The sequence below is a fragment of the Periophthalmus magnuspinnatus genome, chromosome 9 (genome assembly GCF_009829125.3).
Source record: "Periophthalmus magnuspinnatus isolate fPerMag1 chromosome 9, fPerMag1.2.pri, whole genome shotgun sequence".
NCBI classification, from domain to species: Eukaryota; Metazoa; Chordata; class Actinopteri; order Gobiiformes; family Gobiidae; genus Periophthalmus; species Periophthalmus magnuspinnatus.
In genome coordinates, this window is record NC_047134.1 from 23,835,453 (window position 1) to 23,855,399 (window position 19,947).

At 37.0% G+C, this 19,947-nt stretch overlaps 3 protein-coding genes across 4 annotated transcripts in view; all 3 read left to right on the forward strand.

The window, feature by feature from the left end:
- Positions 1-293: 293 nt before the first annotated feature.
- On the forward strand, positions 294-5,681 carry nmrk1 (nicotinamide riboside kinase 1). The gene is made up of 8 exons (XM_055224280.1): positions 294-408; positions 1,662-1,752; positions 1,839-1,887; positions 2,054-2,219; positions 3,357-3,428; positions 3,497-3,603; positions 5,434-5,517; positions 5,640-5,681. The coding sequence occupies exons 1-8, from the start codon at positions 380-382 to the stop codon at positions 5,645-5,647; spliced, it is 606 nt and encodes a 201-aa protein (XP_055080255.1). The 5' UTR covers positions 294-379; the 3' UTR covers positions 5,648-5,681.
- Positions 5,682-8,938: 3,257 nt separating this feature from the next.
- On the forward strand, positions 8,939-17,860 carry LOC117376476 (gamma-glutamyl hydrolase). The gene is made up of 9 exons (XM_033972972.2): positions 8,939-9,220; positions 9,338-9,452; positions 10,847-10,897; positions 10,974-11,058; positions 12,834-12,972; positions 14,238-14,344; positions 14,443-14,536; positions 15,325-15,462; positions 17,523-17,860. Exons 1-9 carry the CDS (start codon positions 9,118-9,120, stop codon positions 17,639-17,641), a joined length of 951 nt encoding a protein of 316 aa, XP_033828863.1. The 5' UTR covers positions 8,939-9,117; the 3' UTR covers positions 17,642-17,860.
- A 925-nt stretch (positions 17,861-18,785) lies between these two features.
- Positions 18,786-19,947, forward strand: part of rnf122 (ring finger protein 122) — a 30,360-nt gene continuing 29,198 nt past the window's right edge. For both annotated transcript variants that reach the window (XM_033972759.2, XM_033972760.2), the window contains exon 1: positions 18,786-19,170. In XM_033972759.2, the coding sequence (XP_033828650.1) occupies positions 19,146-19,170 (25 nt within the window). In that variant the 5' untranslated portion in view covers positions 18,786-19,145. The remainder of the gene's footprint in view (positions 19,171-19,947) is intronic.

Genomic DNA, 19,947 nt, shown 5'->3' on the forward strand with positions numbered 1-19,947 from the left:
TAAAAGCGATACATGGATCAATTAAACAGTCCCTATTTTTTTTTTTAACTTGTACTAAATATTTTGAGCCTAAATGTAGTCTATACCTGCTCATACCAACATTTTAGCATGGCAAATAATAAATAGCCTAATTTTGTATTTTTTACATATATACATGCATACATATTTTATGTATATTATATATACACACACATATTTGAACACGGAGGGGCGGGGCTTGTGACGTAAGGAGCAAATAGCAAATCAGAAAGGATCAATAACGGAACAGCGTGAGGAGAAACGTTTGTAGTAGTAACTCCGCGAATGTGCATATGTTTGTTATTAGTTTCTGACACTATACTTAGGTCCAGAAATCAATCTAAACACACAAAAAACGGAGATGAAGACTGTTATTGTGGGCATTGGAGGGTGAGTAGAGGGAAAAAAAAAGTAGTTTTAATCTTGACTAGAGGTGTTTGACCCTTTTGAGATAACATACTCTGTGCTACTGCGCCAACCCACCGTCTATTACATAACATAAGAAACCTGCCTTAAAATGAAATGTTTAATACTAACCAGTGGTGGAATGTAACGAAGTACAAGTAGTAAAGCACTGTACTTAAGGAGAATTTTTAGATGTCTCTGCATTACTTAAGTGTATGTTACAGTAGATACTTTTACTTCACTACATTTGAAAGCAGGTATTTGTACTTTCTACTCCACTGCATTTTTTAACTGGACTGAAAAGTAAAAAATACTTTTCATATGATTTGAGGGGTTATTTTTTACCAAGTTTGTGGTAACATCTTGACTAAGGTTTTCGAGTTCAAGCTTCGTCTATGAGCAAACAAAAATAAATACACAAAATTCATAAGAAAAATTAAGAAATGGATTTGTATTGCAACTGCTAACCAAAATTTGTATAATTTTTAATTAACATCACTACAAATGGACAACACTTGTGTGAAATACATTTACTTTTTACTCGTAAAGTACATTTTTAAATGTGTACTTAAATACTTTACTTAAGCAGATTTTTTCATGTGATACTTTTACTTGAGTAACTTTTTACCTCTGTATCTGTACAAAATTGAGTACTTCATCCACCACTGATAGTAACAGGATTTCAGATTAAGGGTGCCTTGACACTTGCATTCTTAACAAAAGTGGGACTAAACTGAGACTAAAGCTTTAATCTTGACTAGACCAGGACAGAACTAAACCAGGACTAGAGCCAGTGGTGGAAAGTAATAAAGTACAAGTAGTAAAGAGCTGTACTGAAGTAGAAATAGCTATCTGTACTTCACTTTTTACTTTTACTACATTTGAGAGCATGTGCTTTAATACTTTTATTTAAGTAGATTTTTTCATGTGATACTTTTACATTTACCTCAGCATTTATTTGCTCTGGTATTTATACTTTTACTAAAGTAACAAAATTAAGTCCCTAGATCTAACCAGATTAGACTGAATGCTTCCATAGTATAGGGTGGCCTCAGGACAAGACAATTTAATCATCCTTCTACCCCTGCTGTTTCAGACTGATAAGAAGTTTGTGAGCATTTTGTGAAGTTTTTGTATTCTCTGGTTCAAATCGAAACAATTTTGCGTGTTGTTTATTTTGGTTGTTTATTATCGTCTTGTTTAGAAAATTGCTATTTTGTTTTTGTTTATTTCTTCAGAATAACCAATGGAGGGAAGTCTACACTAGCGACGAGGCTGCACCAGCAAATCCCCAACAGCTGTCTCATCGCTCAAGACGCGTATTTTAAAGTGAACTTGCTAAATTAAATTCACTTTTATGATTTATTATATTGCAATTCTCACCAATGAAGGTCTGTGTGTTTTTCAATTTCCAGGAGGATTCTGTGGTGCCAGTCGATTCAAAGGGATTCAAGCAATATGATGGTAAAATTTATTGTCAGGAAATGTATACACAAAAATGAAAATCTCTTGTTTTTTTGTCTGAGATCTAGTGGTGCCACCTGGTTGTCTCCATAGAAACAGATACATTTCAAGACATGTTTTTTATTAGTGAATGCAATACAATCAGGGTTATTTCAATGTTGTTTAGTGCTGGAGGCTCTTTACATGGACCAGATGACTGCTCACATAGAGTCGTGGAGGAGAGACCCAGAGAGTTTTATGAAGCAGAAAGGCGTACAAACCATGAATGAATCTCCTCTAGGCAGAGAGGTGTTTGTTCTGATTGTGGAAGGCTTTCTTATATACAACTACAGGTACTTATAGCAATTTATAATAATGCACTGGATTTATATAGCATTATTCATTCACTTAATACTTAGTCCAGTGAGGTTCTCGTCTGGTTTAGTTTGTTTTCATACCTGACAGTTTGGACTGCTCACTTGCGCTCTTCCTCATCGTGGTCACATGATGGTGCTGTGAAGTGTCTGGTCAGCTGATTTAAACAGGTATTGGCACTATCTTCTTACCGGTGCAAAACAACAGCGCCATCTGCAGTCCAACTTCTTCGGGACATTATTCCAGGTGTGTGAGAGTAAAAAAGTCCCCTTGTCCCAGTTTGAAGTCAGTATTTTGATTTCTTCCTTAATCCAGCGACGATGTTTGGTGTCCTTTGTCCCTGTGATGTTTGATCCGTCCCAGGCCATAATGTGGTTCTCAGAAAAGGCCAATTTTAGTTTCTCCTTTTCTGCATTGTGTTTTGTTGCTTGTGTGCATGCCTTCGCAGTTAAAACTGTCAGGTATGAAAACAAACTAAAATTTGGTCTGGAAAGAGAATAGCTCCATACTTGATGGTGGTAAACTACTTCTATCGATCTGGGGCAGACTGACAGAAGTGAGGCTGCCAATCTGCACCATCTGCTTGTCTGACCACCACCAATCACTCTTCATTTACAAACAACACTTCCCATTAGAGCCATGTGGAATTGGTGGTCTTCAGATTCTGTAATGTGATGATGTCATGCTCTCAGACAGGGCAGGAGCATAGACTGTATATATAAATGGACATAGCTAACACGCTAGCCAAACAAATAGGAACTGGGCATGGGCGCGCGCCCGACTACATCGACTGTGGTTCCAATTATATTTTGATTTATGGACAAAGTAGCAAAATAAAAACAGCAGGATCATGTAGAGCGGGTTAATATGAATATTTTAAGACCAAAATGGCAAGCCTGACAGCTGCAGTTACAGAGAGAGAGAGGCCACAGTTTTTCAGTGTAAAGTGAATTGGAGTCAATGGAGCCAGAAGCGTGGCCATGATCACTTCCTATTTGAAATGCGGCAGCTAGCAGGTTAGCTATGTACATTTACATATATAGTTTATGGATCCTGCCCAATCTTGCCTGTTTTTACACTTCCCTTTAGTTATCGTTTTTAACTCACATTTACAGGCCTCTGAACAGTTTATATGACAAAAAGTACTTCTTGGAGGTACCGTACGATATTTGCAAGACAAGACGAAGGTAAGATTGCATTAACTGTACTTGTATTAAAGTGCTTGGGACGTGCTTTTTAATCAGTTTCATTCCAGTAATCGTGTTTACGTCCCGCCGGACCCTCCTGGATATTTTGACAGACATGTTTGGCCAATGTACCTCAAAAACCGCAAAGAAATGGAAGCAATGCTGTCGGACATAGGTGAGCTTTGAAATCATATTACAAAAAAATGACTCTTGTGAGCTTTAAGGCATATTATAATGTTGTTACCTCCCAAAAACATACATGGGGATGTGTTTTGGTTCATTCACACATGTTTGAGTAAGCCATTATTAGTGTGTCTGAATACTTTGAAAACATAGTTACAGAATACTGTATATTCAAACAAATTCAGTAAGTATTCTGTTACATGGTCAATCAGAGTACTGTATTCTGAATACTTGGAATACCTTTACATTGAGCTGAATTAAAATTATAGAGTAAAGATGCAACATAGGATTTCTATGTAATCCCTCAGTCGTCCAAGTATGATTCATAGTAAAATAAAACTCTATACTCTATTGTACTCAGTGGTTTCCAAAGTTTTTGACCTCATTTAACACCTCTATATTGGCACCATTAGTCACATGAAGCATATCAAGATGGTCCTGGATTTCTTGCCATGTTTGTTGGAGCAAAGCCTCATCAATGGTTGCAATCACATCTGGTATCTTTTGCTTTAGTTCAGTAATGTCCCGTATCTTTGTTCCATACATGATATCTTTAACATAGCCCTTTAGAAAGATGTTCCTCAGATGTTCTTTGGCAACTTCTTTTACCGTCTCTGTCTCCATACACTTCTTGTGTCTTGCATGAATCAACAGCTGTGATGGTGGGTCTCTTCCAGATTTTGTTCTGTAGTTTTGTTGAGTGTGTGCATCCCATTTTGTCTCAATAAGCCATGATACATGATGTGCCTTCTCTTAAAGAGGAGCCATTTTTTAGTGGTTCATTCAAAAGGATGGTTCTTTAAAAACTTGTATAATAACCGAATACAGCAGAACAGATCTAAAAAGCAACTGTACCAGGTTACTCAAAATTAGTTTTCTGCAAATGCACCAAAAGAAAAATTAAATTATGTCAACTGAACAAAAGTTATAGAGTTTTAAAGCTCATCTCATCACCTCATCATCTGGTTGATGAGTAAAGCAACGCAAGTTTATTTGTATAGCACAATTGGTACACAAAGTAATTCAAAGAGCTTTACAGAAGAAGGACATCACAATCACAATACAACAAATCAAAACATAAATAATCATCATAACATTAACATTAAAAGAGAAGAGTGCGGAATAAAAACCTTTTAGTCATTTCCGCAGCTAAACAGTCATAGCCTGGATTTAAACATTGTCAAAGTAGAGGCCTGTCTCACATCTTCAGTAAGACTATTTAAGGTTTTAGCTGCATAAAACTGAAACACTAATTCCCCATGTTTAGTCCTGGTTAAGTCCTGGTTTAGTCCTGACTCTGGGCACAGAGCAACAAGACTTACAGAAAACGTTTGACCTCTGTCATTGCCAACAAAGGGTATATAACAAAGTATTGAGATTAATTTTTGTTATTGACCAAATACTTATTTTCCACTATAATTTGCAAATAAATTCCTAAAATAATCAGACAATGTGATTTTCTGGATTTTTTTCTCATTTTGTCTCTCATAGTTGAAGTGTACCTATGATGAAAATTACTGGCGTCTCTCATCTTTTTAACTGGGAGAACTTGCACAATTGGTAGTTGACTAAATACTTTTTTCCCTGCTGTATGTAAACTTCTGGTTTCAACTGTATGTGCTCGTATTTACTGGTTCTAGTCAGGATCCGAGCAACAGCAGTCTGGATATACTGCAGCTGTCTTAACACTCGTTAGAATGTTTCTGTTGCTATAGATCCTACTGGGACGACTGAGGGACAACACAGATATTTTGCACATGTAGTCTCAGTTCATGTATTCAGATACTTCCCAACACTGTAAACACGTGTATCCATTTTTCAGTGTTTGTAGACGGACTGCAGGAGAAGGAGCAGCTGTTAGCTTTTGTGTACAAAGATGTCATGGAAATCATAGAGGTGCTCAGAGGTAAGACAACACCATAACCATGAACAACAAATTTTTTTTATATATATATATATATATATATATATATATATATATATATATATATTAAATAAATAAATGTTTTTTATGTTTTTTTGTTTCAGAAAAATAATGAAATCTGGATCACTGTAATTTTCAGACATGCTTAATTGTATAAAGGACCAATTTGTACAAACATGAAGAACGCCACAGGGATAATCCCAGAAAAAGATATATTAGAAATGAATTGTGCTGCAGTTGTGGTGAAGAAAGCATTTAAAGGTTTTATATATATATTTATTTATATATATATATATATATATATATATATATATATATATATATATATATATATATATATATATATATATATATATATATATATATATATATATATATATATATATATATATATATACATATACATATATACACACACACACACACACACCCACACACACATACATACATATAATGACGGACGGACGAAGTTTAAATCTGTCAAATGGACAAATCGTGAAGTGAAGGAGTGAAGACGTTTTCTGCTCGTCCAAGCTGCTTCAGTTCTGGTCAGATCACTAGTGGACACTGCCTTATGTCTATCTGAAGGGAGGAGCTAACTTCACTGAAACTGTAAACAGCTATTGTCTCCAGTTTCAGCTGAAACTACCCTGCTATTGTTCTCTTTGTTTGTTTTGGGTCAGAGGATGAAATTACAGGTGGGGGAAAGATTCAGTGTTATATGGGCTTTTTAATATTATGTATGTGCTGTGAAACAAGGATGGTCGTGTAATTGTTATTTGTCTCCCCCTGGTGGTTACTTCATGAATAACTGGCTCTATGGAAAATGCTGCAGTCTTTTATTTGTTTCTTTTGTGTCTAAATGAGATAGTAACGAATTAAACATTGATAAAACTAATTTTTGTATTACATGGTAATAAAGCAGTAAAGAACGTCTTTACAAAGCGTATTCTGGTCTACAACAGCATTTAACAATTGGTGAATATGGGCGGCAGTTTGCAAGTCGCCTCAAAGCTATAAGTTTCTATGTCCTGTTAAAATGGAGCTCAAATAGACCAAAACCATTAGTCCGCATACTGCGGGCTTTTTGTAATAATGGAATGTAGACTTGGGACTATAGTACCCTGTAATATGCTTCATAATTATTCATAATGTAAAATCTAAATATGACAGAGGATCTGCCCTTGCATCTTTCAATAGATTGTACCACTCTAAGGTCAGCACATGAGTTGACTAACAGGTTTATGAAGCAGTTGTTATTAAAAGCACTGTTTCTTAATTACCTGGTTAATACTTCAGAGGTTATGCAGTGACTCATTTGTTTTGCATGAGGTCTCCGCAAGTGTGACTGTCCCATATTCAGATGGTACAGCAGCAACAGTTAACTGGGTTTCTACTACTGTTTATTTGAATTTTTAATGTCAGGTATAAACTAAATGTTTAGCAGATAACATTTTTTTCTAAAACGAGTATTTAATTTTGGTTAATCGCCAACACCGTTACCGAGTACCGATACTGACGCTAGACATTATTCTTACAGGTGTTCTGTTATAGTGGTAAATCTTATTAATTTCATAGAATTTTTATAGATTAGTCTACTTTTTCATCTGGTCTCAGTTTTGGTTCTGTTGGACCTCAGTGCAGCTTTTGACACCATCGACCACAATATTCTACAACAGAGGTTAGAATGTGACATAGGTGTCAGAGGGGCAGCCCTCAGATGGTTTAAATCCTACTTATCTAATAGGTACCAGCTTGTTAATGTAAATCAGAGCTCCTCACCATGTGTGCCACAGGGTTCTGTACTTGGTCCAATCCTGTTCACACTTTATATGTTGCTGTTAGGTAATATAATCACAAAATATGACATTAACTTCCACTGCTATGCTGATAACACACAGCTGTACTTATCAATGAAACCAGATCAGACTGATCGAGTAGACAGACTTAGTGCCTGTGTGAAGGACATAAAAACCTGGATGACACTTAATTATCTGCTTCTTAACCCTTAACCCTCATTTAAATACAAAACAACATTCAGGAAAACATTGCTTAAAGTCCTTCAACAAAATTAGCTCTTGGAATGCACTGAAATCAGAAACTTTAGCAGAGATGCAAATTTATCAAGAGATTCCCCTTCTCTCGAGCAAACTGAGCATAGGAGTGACTTGGGACTTTGGAGTGCCATCTGACTTTTTCCTGGTAGGCCTCAGCTACCAGTTGTTAAGCAAAAAAAATGGCAGCCACAACTTCTTGAGCTTTACCAATGAGTTTAGATTGCAACACAATGGGTCAAACATTGTGGGGCTGTTGCAATGTGCTCAAAGACTGTTAAATAGGAATCAACTTCACATTCTCTAAATGTTGAAACAAGTGAGATGTTTGTACTCATGTCAAAAGGTGCAGTAGACTGGAAGGTGGAAGGCAGGCCAGTGGCAACAAGAGAACTAGGGCTGGACATCATGTGGGCCCGAGACTCGAGCTCTAGCTGTTTGAACTTAATGGCCGTCTCAATCTTGAGCTTTTCGGATTTGAAGTTCAAGCTGAGCTCAAATGTGTACCATGTGTTGCACAATAAAATAATGGCATTTCACAACTTCTCAAAATGCTTCTCCCATAACCCTTAAAGGTGCACTATGTAACATTTCTTGTGTCCTGCTTGTCTCCATGGAGGTGTTATTGCTTTGCCTGAACATTAAACTTAACTATTTTGCATGATTTAAAATTACAGATATTTGTATCCATCTAAAATAAATGGTCACATTTTCATATAGTGCTTTTCCACCTTCAAGTCACTCAAAGTGCTTTTTATCAAGGAACCACTCACCCCTTCACACACACATTCATACACCAGTGTACACAGATACTGGGGGGTGGGGGGGGGGGTTAAGTGTCTTGCCCAAGGACACAACAACAGCATTCATCTGTGAAAGCTGGAATCACACCTCTAACCTTCAGATCAATGTACAAACACAACTGAGCTACTGTCTCCCGGTACCTCACCTCATTCTTACTGCAAGTGAGGTCGCCTCTCCATGGAACTGACCTGCAAGTAGACTCATTAAATAACTTTAATGTCATACTGTGCAATATTCTAGGAGGTACAAGGATAACATCTCTATGGAAACAAGTAGGTACCAAACCCTCCATTCCAGAGAAATTACACAGTACAACTTTAAAGAAACAAGCTTGTGTATATATTGCGTGCTAAAAGTTTGGTCAATTTGAATACAATTTTTGAATAAACACTTTTAGCCTTAGTTAGCCTCTACTTCCTTGTTGCTTTAGAACAGAAACCACAGTGCGACTTGTCTGACAGAGTGGCTCTACGACTTTCTCAACATCCTTGCATAATTTCCACAAGACCTTTTTCCGTTTGCACAGTTAAATAATCAAAATTGGTCCAAAACTCCCTGATGTCAGCAGAAAAAGCGCTCACTAGCTGTGGACTGGCCTGACCGGCTGTGCAGCCCTTGGATATTCCTAACTTCCTTTTCTTAAACCATATCCTCTTCTGACAGAGCGTATAAATACCTCTGTGTGTGTGAGAGCATTTAAAGTCACCTGTACAGCTCACGAAACATGTTGAACTACTTGTCTGCTTTTACCTGGCTGCTTTTTGTCAGTCATGTTCCAGCTTTGCCAACAAGATTCAACAAACACACAAACGAGAGACCAGTGATTGGTGAGTAAACAGAGATTTCTGTCAAACAAGCAATAATAAACTCACCTAGAAAAATGTCTGTGTAATCCCTCAGTGGTCCAGGTGCGATCCATGTGTCTTCACTCTTTTGTCTTGCAGGTATTCTGACCCAGATAGTGACGGATGAGGTAATGAAACCCTATGGAAATACATACATTCCAGCGGGATACGTGAAGTACATTGAGTCTGGAGGTAGCAGAGTTATGGCAATAAGGTGGGTCACTACCATAGACTGTATATATACATGGACATAGGAAGTGAATATGGGCACGCTTCCAGTTCCACTGACTCTGGCTCCAATTAACTTTACATTGAAAAACGGTGGCCCCTCTCTCAACAACTGCTGCTGTCAGGCTTGTCATTTTGGTCTTAAAATATTCATATTAACTCTACATGATCCTGGTATTTTTATTTCATTATTGTGTCTGCAAATCAAGATATGAACATTAATATGAGACAAATCAGGTGCCTTCTTTCCCCGAGATTGCTCTCACTAATGTTAGCAACAGGTTTGATTGAGCACCTGCTCCCTACTAAGCCCTGTGTGGGCGGGAAGGGGCGTTACCTTCAATAGCCTCAGTCCAGATTGGCTCTTTGGTTGCTATGATACTCACGGTCGGAATTCCTAATATGGAACTCAGCTCCAGATTTGACCCCTATAACTGCTCTAGCCTCGATGAGCTTCATTTGACTGGAGCCGAACGCTGTCGGTGACGTCCCACTCACTTAGTCCACTTATTTATACAATCTATAGATTCACCCACAAAGTTGGAATAGAAACAACATGTTTCTCTCTTTAAAATGTAATTGGAGTTTGTAGTCATTTAAAGAGGCAAAGCATATAAAGTTTACTTGAAAACAGTAGCATGCTCGCTAGCTCACTGTGTCTCAAAGCGAACAGTCACTTTTATTAAAATTGCAGAACATAAAATAAGCAGCCTATTCAAATTCTAATTAATTAAAATAAAGACAAGAATACTTCAGTTTGTAGTGTTGTTTTAATATTTATTATGTCTCAAAATTACCATCAGCATTGAGACACAAACACAGAAGTGTCTCTGGTGAAGTATTCATTTTATTTGTGTCGTGTTTAACATGTTGTCAGTGGCATCATTTTGTTTCTGTGTCCACTGCCTCATCTTTAAATATTTATTTATTTTAAAGTGACTCTGCAAAAACCTCATAGAGATAAAACTGATAGCATAGAGCCAACTGTTTGTTTTGTTGTGTAAAAGTGAACTATGTAACTTTTCTGGTAGGGTTCCTCTTGCCTGCCTGTCCCAATAGAGATATTATTGCGTTGCCTTGAATGTTCCACTGTATGGCATTATAGATGTTTGCATTTATTTAATTACACCCATTTTTATTGTTCAAAACACCCTTGAAAACATTTTTACCGCGAATGGGGTTGTCTCGCTGTAAGATGGTCTGGTGACGCTACCCACTTTTTAATGCCATACTTTGGAACATTCCATCTCCATGGAGGCAAGCAGGTGATGGAGCGTCTACCAGAAAAGTGACATAATGCATCTTTAATCTATTACTACAATACATTACCGTACTCAATGTGTCATATATTATTATTCGCAATATGTTTTTCCTGCACAGAGTGGATGATCATGAAAAGTATTATGAGGACGTTTTTCAGAAGATAAATGGGTAAGTTATGCAAAATTCACTCCATTCTAAGGAACAAAAGTAATATTACAAACTCAAAATGATGTCATGTGTTCAGCCTGCTCCTGATTGGTGGAGCTGCAGACTTGGAGACATCAGACTTTGCCAGAGTGGCCAAGATCTTTTTCAATCTTGCCCTAAAGGTTAGACTTTCTAACTTTCTAAAGATAATTAGCTGTTTATAAAGTGATTGGGTATTTTTAATTTTTTTTTTAAATTGCAAGAACATCAGACTTTCGACAGAGGAGTTTGCATGTTCTCTGCGTCTTAATGTGCGTTAGGCTAATCCCTAGGTAGTTCTGAACAAGCCCAGCTCTGGATGGGTCAAATGCAAAGAGCTCATTTAAGCTATACTTAATTGTCCTCTGTATTTGACCCATTCCTCAGTGCCACTGGGACAATGTGTCGGGAGTTCTCCAGATCTTTTTTGGTTATTTTTTCTATCCAATTCTGGGATGTATTTACCTCCTCTGATGGGTTAGTTCTACTCAGTAAATGGGTTCAGTGCTATTTAAAAGACATTTATTTATGTATATATTTCTGTATAAAAAATATTTAAAACATGTCAAGTCATTAACAGCAGCACATTATTATGTCAACCGTAAAAATAAACATCATTATGATAAACATATGCTGTACTTATGCAAACACTTGTGACTGAGCAGAGCAGGTTGAGTTCTCAGTCCAGAGCTCAGGTGTGGACACAGTGGTCTGCTGGAGATTCCACTGTGGGAACAAACAGAAGTGAAATATACAATACTTCTTCCTCCATAACAGATAAATGTGAACTGAACCATAACAGATAAACTGAGCCTAAGAAATATTAGCCCAAAATCACACATGATGATTTAGCTTTACATTTCAACTTCAAGCACATATGAGATTTTCATGTTTTTCTAATTCTTCTTGGTTTGGTGGGTCAAACCTGTGCTAAATATTTCACATAGTTTTCCATGAGTGAAGTTCCAGTTTGTGGAAGAAAAATGTTAAGGAGAAAAATACAAAAATACAGGAAGTAAAGCTGAATATGTAATGATTAATTAACCAAAAGGTGATGAAATTTATTTTTATCAGTCTAATCATAACTATTGCGTAAATTAGACGAGTTTTTGCCCGTATTGACAGTTGTGGAATTACCTCATCTGGCAAATCCAGACTGATTTCTCTTGGTGTTTTTTATACAGATTGATATCAGTCTGGTCCCCACGTCCTCTGCTGCATCTCGACCCCAGTCAAACATGATCGTCCAATCAGATTTGTTGGTGGATCTCATTGGTCACCTATGATTTACAAATAAAATCAAAGTTAAACTTGATTTTTAAACTTTATCTTGATGGACTAATAATAATCATACATTGCCAAGCTGGATCTCATTAGGTTTTTCAAATTGTTTTGTCTGAGATGTGGAAATTATCACTCTTGTAACTGCTCGAGCTAAGGGAAGCGGCTAACTCTAGTAACTTTATGCACCAACGGTTTCTTTATGCGTGTTTTATTCATAATCAGGATCAACAGTGAGATAAACCAGTACTTCTGTCTGCTTCATTCAGTCGTGTTGTGTCCTGTTAAAGACCTGTTCCCGTACTAGTGTTTTTCCAACTCTCAATGCATTGCGGTCTGTATTGACCGTTATAGTATAGATGCCCACTACTTTTTAGGGTACATTGTGGGACATTTTGAGTGTACTACTTTTTCACCAACTGGCCATTCTAACAGCACTAAAAATGGCATGACTCCTAAATAGTGCCCCCTGTAGGGAATAGTGGGGACATTCAGGCACAGCCAAAGAAATCCGACATATTTTTCAGCCCCTTGTGATATATTTTTTCCTTTTTACTTATAGACTTGATATTAGCTATGTTCAAGTGAAATTTTGTCTAAACTGTCAAATACATTTTAACCTTATTTGGTGTTATAGGCCAATGATGCTGGAGACTACTTTCCCATCTGGGGCACGTGTATGGGGATGCAGCAGCTGTCTGTTCTTGTAGCTGGAGAGAATCTGCTCACAAACACCCCAGCAGAAAATGAAGCCAGGCCTCTGAACCTAACAGCAGGTAAAATCCCACTTGTATTTTTATGTTTGAAGTTTATCTGTAGAGGAAATGCGTACACCAAGTAATTCAAAGTGCTTTGTGGAATAAGAACTTTTCAGACTTTGAAATCACAATACAAACAAATCAAAACATACACAATCATGATAGAATTTACTTTAAAAGAGAAGAGTGCAGAATAAAAACCTTTCAGTCATATGCACAGCTAAACAGAACCATTTGGAGCTTGGATTTAAACATTGTCAATGCAGAGGCCTGGCTCACATCTTTGTCCTGAAGATCTCTGAAGCACGTTTTATCCATGTTGTAGCTGCATAAAACTGATTCCCCATGTTTACCAGCAAGAGGCCAGGTAGGACTAGACTACACCAGGACTGAACCAAGACTACATCAGGACTACATCAGTACTAAGCCAGGATTAAACCAGGACTAAAGCATGACTACATCAGGACTCCATCAGGACTAAACCAGGACTGAACAAGGACTGAACTAGGACTGAACTAGGACTGAACCAGGACTGAACCAGGACTGAACCAGGACTGAACTAGGACTGAACCAGGATTGAACCAAGGCTACATCAGGTCCTCAGAGTGTGAGATGGTTCATATGGCACTAACACATCAGAGCTGAGCACTACCACCCAAAAGTTTGGTCACACCCTCTCATTTTTCTTTATGTTTGCTACTTTCTACATTTTATATACATACAGAAGACATTAAATATATGACGTAAGATATATAAAAGTATGTAGTAAACGAAAAAAGTGAAATAACTGAGGGTATATCCAAACCTTTGGCTGGTAGTGTATATTGGTTCTATATGCAGACAGAGCTGCTTTAAAGTTTATTCTCCAAATGTATGTACTCAATCTGACCACTTGGTGTCAGTAGAGACCAACTTCTTGGAAAACATCCCGTTTGTCTACATATTGTGTGGCATCAGCTTCACTGCAAAGAACATTTAACTCTAGGTCTGTTTTTAAGCTGAGCAAACCTTGAAATATCCATATTTCATTCCCTGAACAACAAGTAATACTACCACTACTACTACTGCTACTGTAACTGCTATTATGTTTACGTATTGAATATTTGAGTTGCTATTTGTGATTTCTGCTTCAAAATCAAGATTAATTAAAAATACTAGTACTGCTACGAATACTACTGCTACTACTACTACTACTACCTCCTATTGTTACTGCTGCTAGTGCTAGGTTTACTTATTGAATATTGCAGTTGTTATAATTTAAAAACTGTTTCTTGACTTTGCAGAAGCTTATCAGAGCAGAATGTTCTGGGACTTCCCATCAGCCCTTATGGAAGCCCTCACTCAAGAGCCTCTGACAGCTAATTTCCACCACTACGGCCTCACATTGGAGGTATTTTTCCTTCCTCAGTTCCTCATGTATAATTCTGGGGTTCCTGTTGTAGTAAACTCAATGTTGTGTCTTAAACAACATCATATTTGCACTTTCAGACTTTTCAGGAGAATAAATACTTGAACAACTTCTTCACCATTTTATCCACAAACATCGCAGACAATGGAGCAGTCTTTGTGTCCACTATAGAAGGTTTGTTACAATCTAAAAATGCCATATGGAGGACAAAGGGTTAATGTGGTCACTTATGTCCAAAATGACAATCTACAAATCGCTTTTCCTTTGGGACTGGCTCCACAAACTAGTGTAGTAGAGAGGCACCGATCCAGCTTTTTCAGTTCCAATACCGATTCCGATGCCATAGCTTTAGGAATCAGTTAAAAAATGCCCCTCAACATTCTAAGTGACGCAGAGCTATGGGCAGAACAACAGACAAATGTGTTTCTTTGCTTTTTTTTCTCATTTTTGTCCATGGAGCTGTTGTTTTCACCTCACAATAATTATTTCTTCAGCGAACAGACTCAGAAACATGTTCTTTAAGGAGACAAAGGTTCAGTTTGTCTGCATCTGCAATCATAGACGGTGTAAAGATGTAGACTAAGTGAGTGTGATGTGAACCCATAACGTTTGGCTCCACTCAAATGAAACGCATCGAGGTTAGCAGTTATAGGGGTGAATTTGGGCATGAGTTCCATATTTGGAATTCCAACCGCGAGTATCATAGCAACCAAAGAGCCAATCCGGAGCGAGGCTGACTCTGGCTCCAGTTCACTTTGCATTGAAAAATTGTCACCCTGCTCTCAGTAACAGATGCAGTGAGCCTCATCATTTTGGTCTTAAAATGTTAGTATTATCCTGCTTGACATGATGCTGGTATATTTATTTTGCTATTGTATCTGTAAATCAACATATGCACATTAATAACAAACAAATCAGACACCGTCCTTCCATAAGGTCACTTTTGTTTTCTTTTGTTTCAGCTAAAAAATATCCCTTTTATGGAGTACAGTGGCACCCTGAAGTGAACCGCTTTTCATGGGACAGAACAAAGACCTTCCCTCACTCGTATCACGCCGTGCAGCTGTCTACTCTACTGGCTCAGTTCTTTGTTAATGAAGGTAAACAACACTTTTCAATAGTACCTGTATGTATAAGCCTATTTAAATGGTATTGAATAAGGTTTTAACATGGAAAATCATGCAGACATAGAAGATCACACTCCCACATGTTAAAAGCCAGACTCTTCTTTCCAGACCAATGTTTAGTTTGTTTTCATCCCTGACAATATAGACTGTTCACTAGCGCCTCAATGTGGTCACGTGATGTAGCTATGATGTGTCCGGTTAGCTGATTTACACAAGTTTTGTTGCTGTCTTCCTGCCATAGACTGTATAAAGAAGTGGACTAAGTGAGTGTGACGTCACCCATAGCGTTTGGCTCCAGTCAAATGAAGCTCATGGAGGCTAGCAGTCCCTGTAAATTTGGAGCGAGTATCATAGCAACCAAAGCGCAAATCCAAAATGATGCTATTAATGTACATGTCTTGATTCACAGACACAATAGCAAAATGAAAATACCAGCATCATCTAGAGCGGCTTAATACAGACATTTTAAGACCAAAATAATGAGCCTGACAGCAACAGTTACAGAGAGAGGGGCAACAGTTTTTCAATGTAAAGTGAATTGGAGCCAGAGTCAGTGGAGCCAGAAGCGGCTAGTGCGTTAGCTATGTCCATTTATATGTACAGTCTATGCTTTCTACCAGTGGAGGCAGGACAACAGCGCCATCTGCAGTCCAATTTCTTCAGGACAGTATCCCAGGTGTGTGAGAATAAAAAGGCACCCTCATCCCGGTTTAAAGTCCCATGGGCATGTTTTTGTATTTCTAAATCCAGCAACCACGAGAAGTCCAAACGGTCAGGGATGAAAGCAAACTAATCCTTAGTCTGGAAAAATAATATTTTTAAATAAATGAACAGAGGACCAGATGTCACATGATGTTCTCAAAACATTTCATTTATTTTTTAAATCACTTTCTTAAAGCCACAGTATGTAACTTTTCAGCCAAAAAATGACTAAAATAAAAGCATGTTTTTTTCATTTCGATTTTGTTTATTGGACTGAGAAACATAAAAACTCCTTACTGTGAATGGGCTTGCGATAATACGATAATACTGAAACTCATTTATGCCACTGACTGACACAACAACCTAAGAACAGATCTAAAACAACAAAAACTATTCTAAATCTACAATATTGTTAAAAATCTGCAGTAAAGCTGCAGTAGAGCTGCAGTAAATAAACAGCAGAATTAAACACTTTAATTGTTAGTTTGCATCTGTGATGACAAGTTATTAATTCAACCTTTTACAACTTAAATCTTATTGAAAAAACAAAAAATAACCAAAAATGTCTCAGTAGTGCAAAGAAAAAGTACACATGATAAATACTGACGGAAAAAAATATGGTTCCAGCTTCATATACTGAATGAGAAGTCAATATAGTGATTATAGTGACAGGCTTTTGTGGTTGACTCAGGTGCTGTATATAGCCTTAGATGAACCACAACAACATTATACATACATAAATACAAACAAAAGAGAATAGGCTTGAATAATATTAGCACAGGCGGTGCTCATTTATGTCATTTGGGTCCAGTGCTGAAATGTTCTGGTGTGTGAGTGTGTTTGTAAGTGTGAATATGAAATCCAACTTATTTTTGAATGCTTTGTGGCAGAATCAATATTGCAGACCTATTTTAAAGGTCCTATATTACACAAAATTGACTCTTGTGAGCTTTAAGCCATGTTGTAATGTTGTTACCTCCTCAAAAACATACCTGGAGTTGTGTTTTGTTTCATTCACACATGTAATTCTAGGGCTGAAATCATTCAAATGATCCTAGTGAAGGTGTATGGAGTTTAAAAACACAGTGGAGCACTTCCTTTATTACCACATAATGACATCACAAAGTGGAACAGAGTGTTTTCTGTTTGAGAGAAGAACTCAGCCTAAATATGTAGGGTTTGTGTGTTAAACATGTGTGAATGAAACAAAACATAACTCCAGTTATATTTTTGATGCGGAAACAACATTATAGAGATCAGAAAACAGTGTAATACAGGCCCTTACTTTTAAAGTACTCTCTCCTCATCTCTGTTTGTTTTGTTTTGTTTAGGAAGGAGGAGTTTACACCACTTTGAGGATCCTCGCGAAGAAGACAAAGTTCTCATTTATAACCACACTCCACTTTACACTGGTAACTTCACAGCATATGAGCAGGTCTATTTCTTCTGACACACAGGGGAAGGTGTGAATGAGACTATGTGAGTGTGTTCTGATTGGCCGACAGCATGACTCACTGTTTATGAAAATGCTTTCCTGTGATAGAACTGCTATTTTTACACCAGTTCAGAGCTATTTGGCAGTTAACGTATTTCATTTCATTTGATTGTAGTGTTAAAGGGTGTTTAAAAAAAAAAGTTTGGATTTGTTTTTTATATCTACAAACTATGACATAATGAGAATAAAGGCCTGTTATGACTATGATCTTACTTAACGTGATCCTGTTTTTTAAATTTCACTATTGTGTCCGTACATCAAGATATGAACTTTAATAATAGACAAATCAAGCGGCTTCTTTCCCTGAGGTTGTTCGCACTAGCTTTAGCAACAGATTTGATTGACAGCGTTGCTAAACACCCACCCCCTGCCAAACCAGTGCCCTTCCAGGGTTATCTTCAACAGCCTCGCTCCAGATTGGCTCTTTGATTGCTATGATACTAATAGTTGAAATTCTAAATATGGAACTCTTGGCCTACTTTTCACCATTCAAAAAGATATAATATTTTATTTTAAATTATTATTATTTAAATAATTTAAATAATATATCATTATTTAAATAATTTAATAATATAATTATTTAATAATATAATATATCATTAATCGATATGGCAAATGTTTTTCACCATTCTGAAACCACTGGTGGAACGTAATGAAGTAAATGTAGTAAAATGCTGTACTTAATATACATTTTTGGTATCTGTATTTTACTTAAGTACTTTTTACTTTCATTTCATTACATTTGAAAGCAGGTATCTGTACTTTCTACTTTCTATTTTATTTTTTTTGTTTTTTTATTGTTTGAGACCTGCTGAAAAGTTTGAGGGTTTATTTTTAACACTTAACACAACTCTTAACACAGTTAACATATAATTTGAGCAAACAAAAATATGCAAATAAAATGATTATTGTTGTTGTTATTATTATTTATTTATTTATTTATTTTTGCATATCTTGTCCATGTGTACTTATAAGCAGTATTTTACGCATAAACAGAGGACTCGGATGCTGTTCTGTGATTGGTCTATCCGTGCGCCTGTCCTCTGTTTGGGGGCGGGACTTGCGCACGCAGCCGCTCGTCTAGTTCCCCTCTCACTCTGTTGCTGATACTGGGTCAGTCGTGCACACTCTCTTATAATTACACACTTAAACATACCGCGAGGAGGAGGATACACAGCCGGATAGTCACCCTTCATCTATTCAGTTTCACGGGATTACGCAGCGCCCACGGATATGTGACGTCCCCTCGTTCCTTTAGCGTGTTATTGTGCGTTTATTCCGTTTTTGCGACGCTGTGCTTGTTCCACATTATCATTGTCTCGGTTACCTTCACCCAACACTGCGGGCTGACGTCTACGTGTGCTTCTTGGACCACTCTTCCGGGGGGCATCCATCCGGACAGGGACAGGGGTCTGCGGCGTGGAGAGCGGCGGCTGTGAGGACTCCCTCTGGCGCATTGATGCACCCGTTCCAGTGGTGTAACGGTGAGATTTATCGCGATGCTAGGCCACAAACAGCTATTTTTACACCACTATTTTGAAGTGTTTAAACAGGTTTGCCCAAATAAATAAGGTTATGTTTTATTTTAGTTTTTTTTAATTGGGTAATAACATAAGAGAAGATTTATTCACAAAAAAGGAAATTTCAGTGTTGCAACAGCAGATTAGGAATATGCAGTCAAAAAATAAGTTAAATAACATTACATGCATTACCAGTTAAAAAAGTTTGGACACGCCCTCATGTTCAATGATTTTTTTTAGTTTTACTACTTTGTACTTTTTAAATATTTACAGAAGACATCAAATATATGAAGTAAAATATTTGACGTAAAACTCTAAATTTTTAAAATATATAATAATAATAATAATGATGATGATGATGATGATGATGATGATGATGATATGCAAATCCTCAAAGTGGCCGTCCAAAAATATTTAGTAGTAGTAGTAGTAATTATTTCACTTTTTTTTACTACACAATTCCATATATCGTACTTCATATAGTTGATGTCTTCTGTATGTATATAAAATGTAGTAAAAATTAAAAAATGATAACACTGAATGAGATGGTGTGTCCAAACTTTTGACTGGTAGCATATTTAATACAACAAAATACCTATTAAGTCTAACAGCTATTAAATTGCTAAATTACTAAATTACTATTGGCCTATGCACAATAACTGATGTTGTTTATGTGCAGTACAACATATAGAGAATTAAGTAGATTGCAGGTAAAGTGACTTGAGTGATTTCGACCGGTGA

Coding starts and splice junctions, on each gene's coding strand:
- nmrk1 (XM_055224280.1), top strand. CDS start 380: ATGAAGACTGTTATTGTGGGCATTGGAGG. Junction 409..1,661: donor GTTATTGTGGGCATTGGAGG/GTGAGTAGAGGG, acceptor TTATTTCTTCAG/AATAACCAATGGAGGGAAGT. Junction 3,604..5,433: donor AGCAATGCTGTCGGACATAG/GTGAGCTTTGAA, acceptor TCCATTTTTCAG/TGTTTGTAGACGGACTGCAG.
- LOC117376476 (XM_033972972.2), top strand. CDS start 9,118: ATGTTGAACTACTTGTCTGCTTTTACCTGGCTGCTTTTTGTCAGTCAT. Junction 9,221..9,337: donor AAACGAGAGACCAGTGATTG/GTGAGTAAACAG, acceptor TTTGTCTTGCAG/GTATTCTGACCCAGATAGTG. Junction 14,345..14,442: donor ACTACGGCCTCACATTGGAG/GTATTTTTCCTT, acceptor TTGCACTTTCAG/ACTTTTCAGGAGAATAAATA.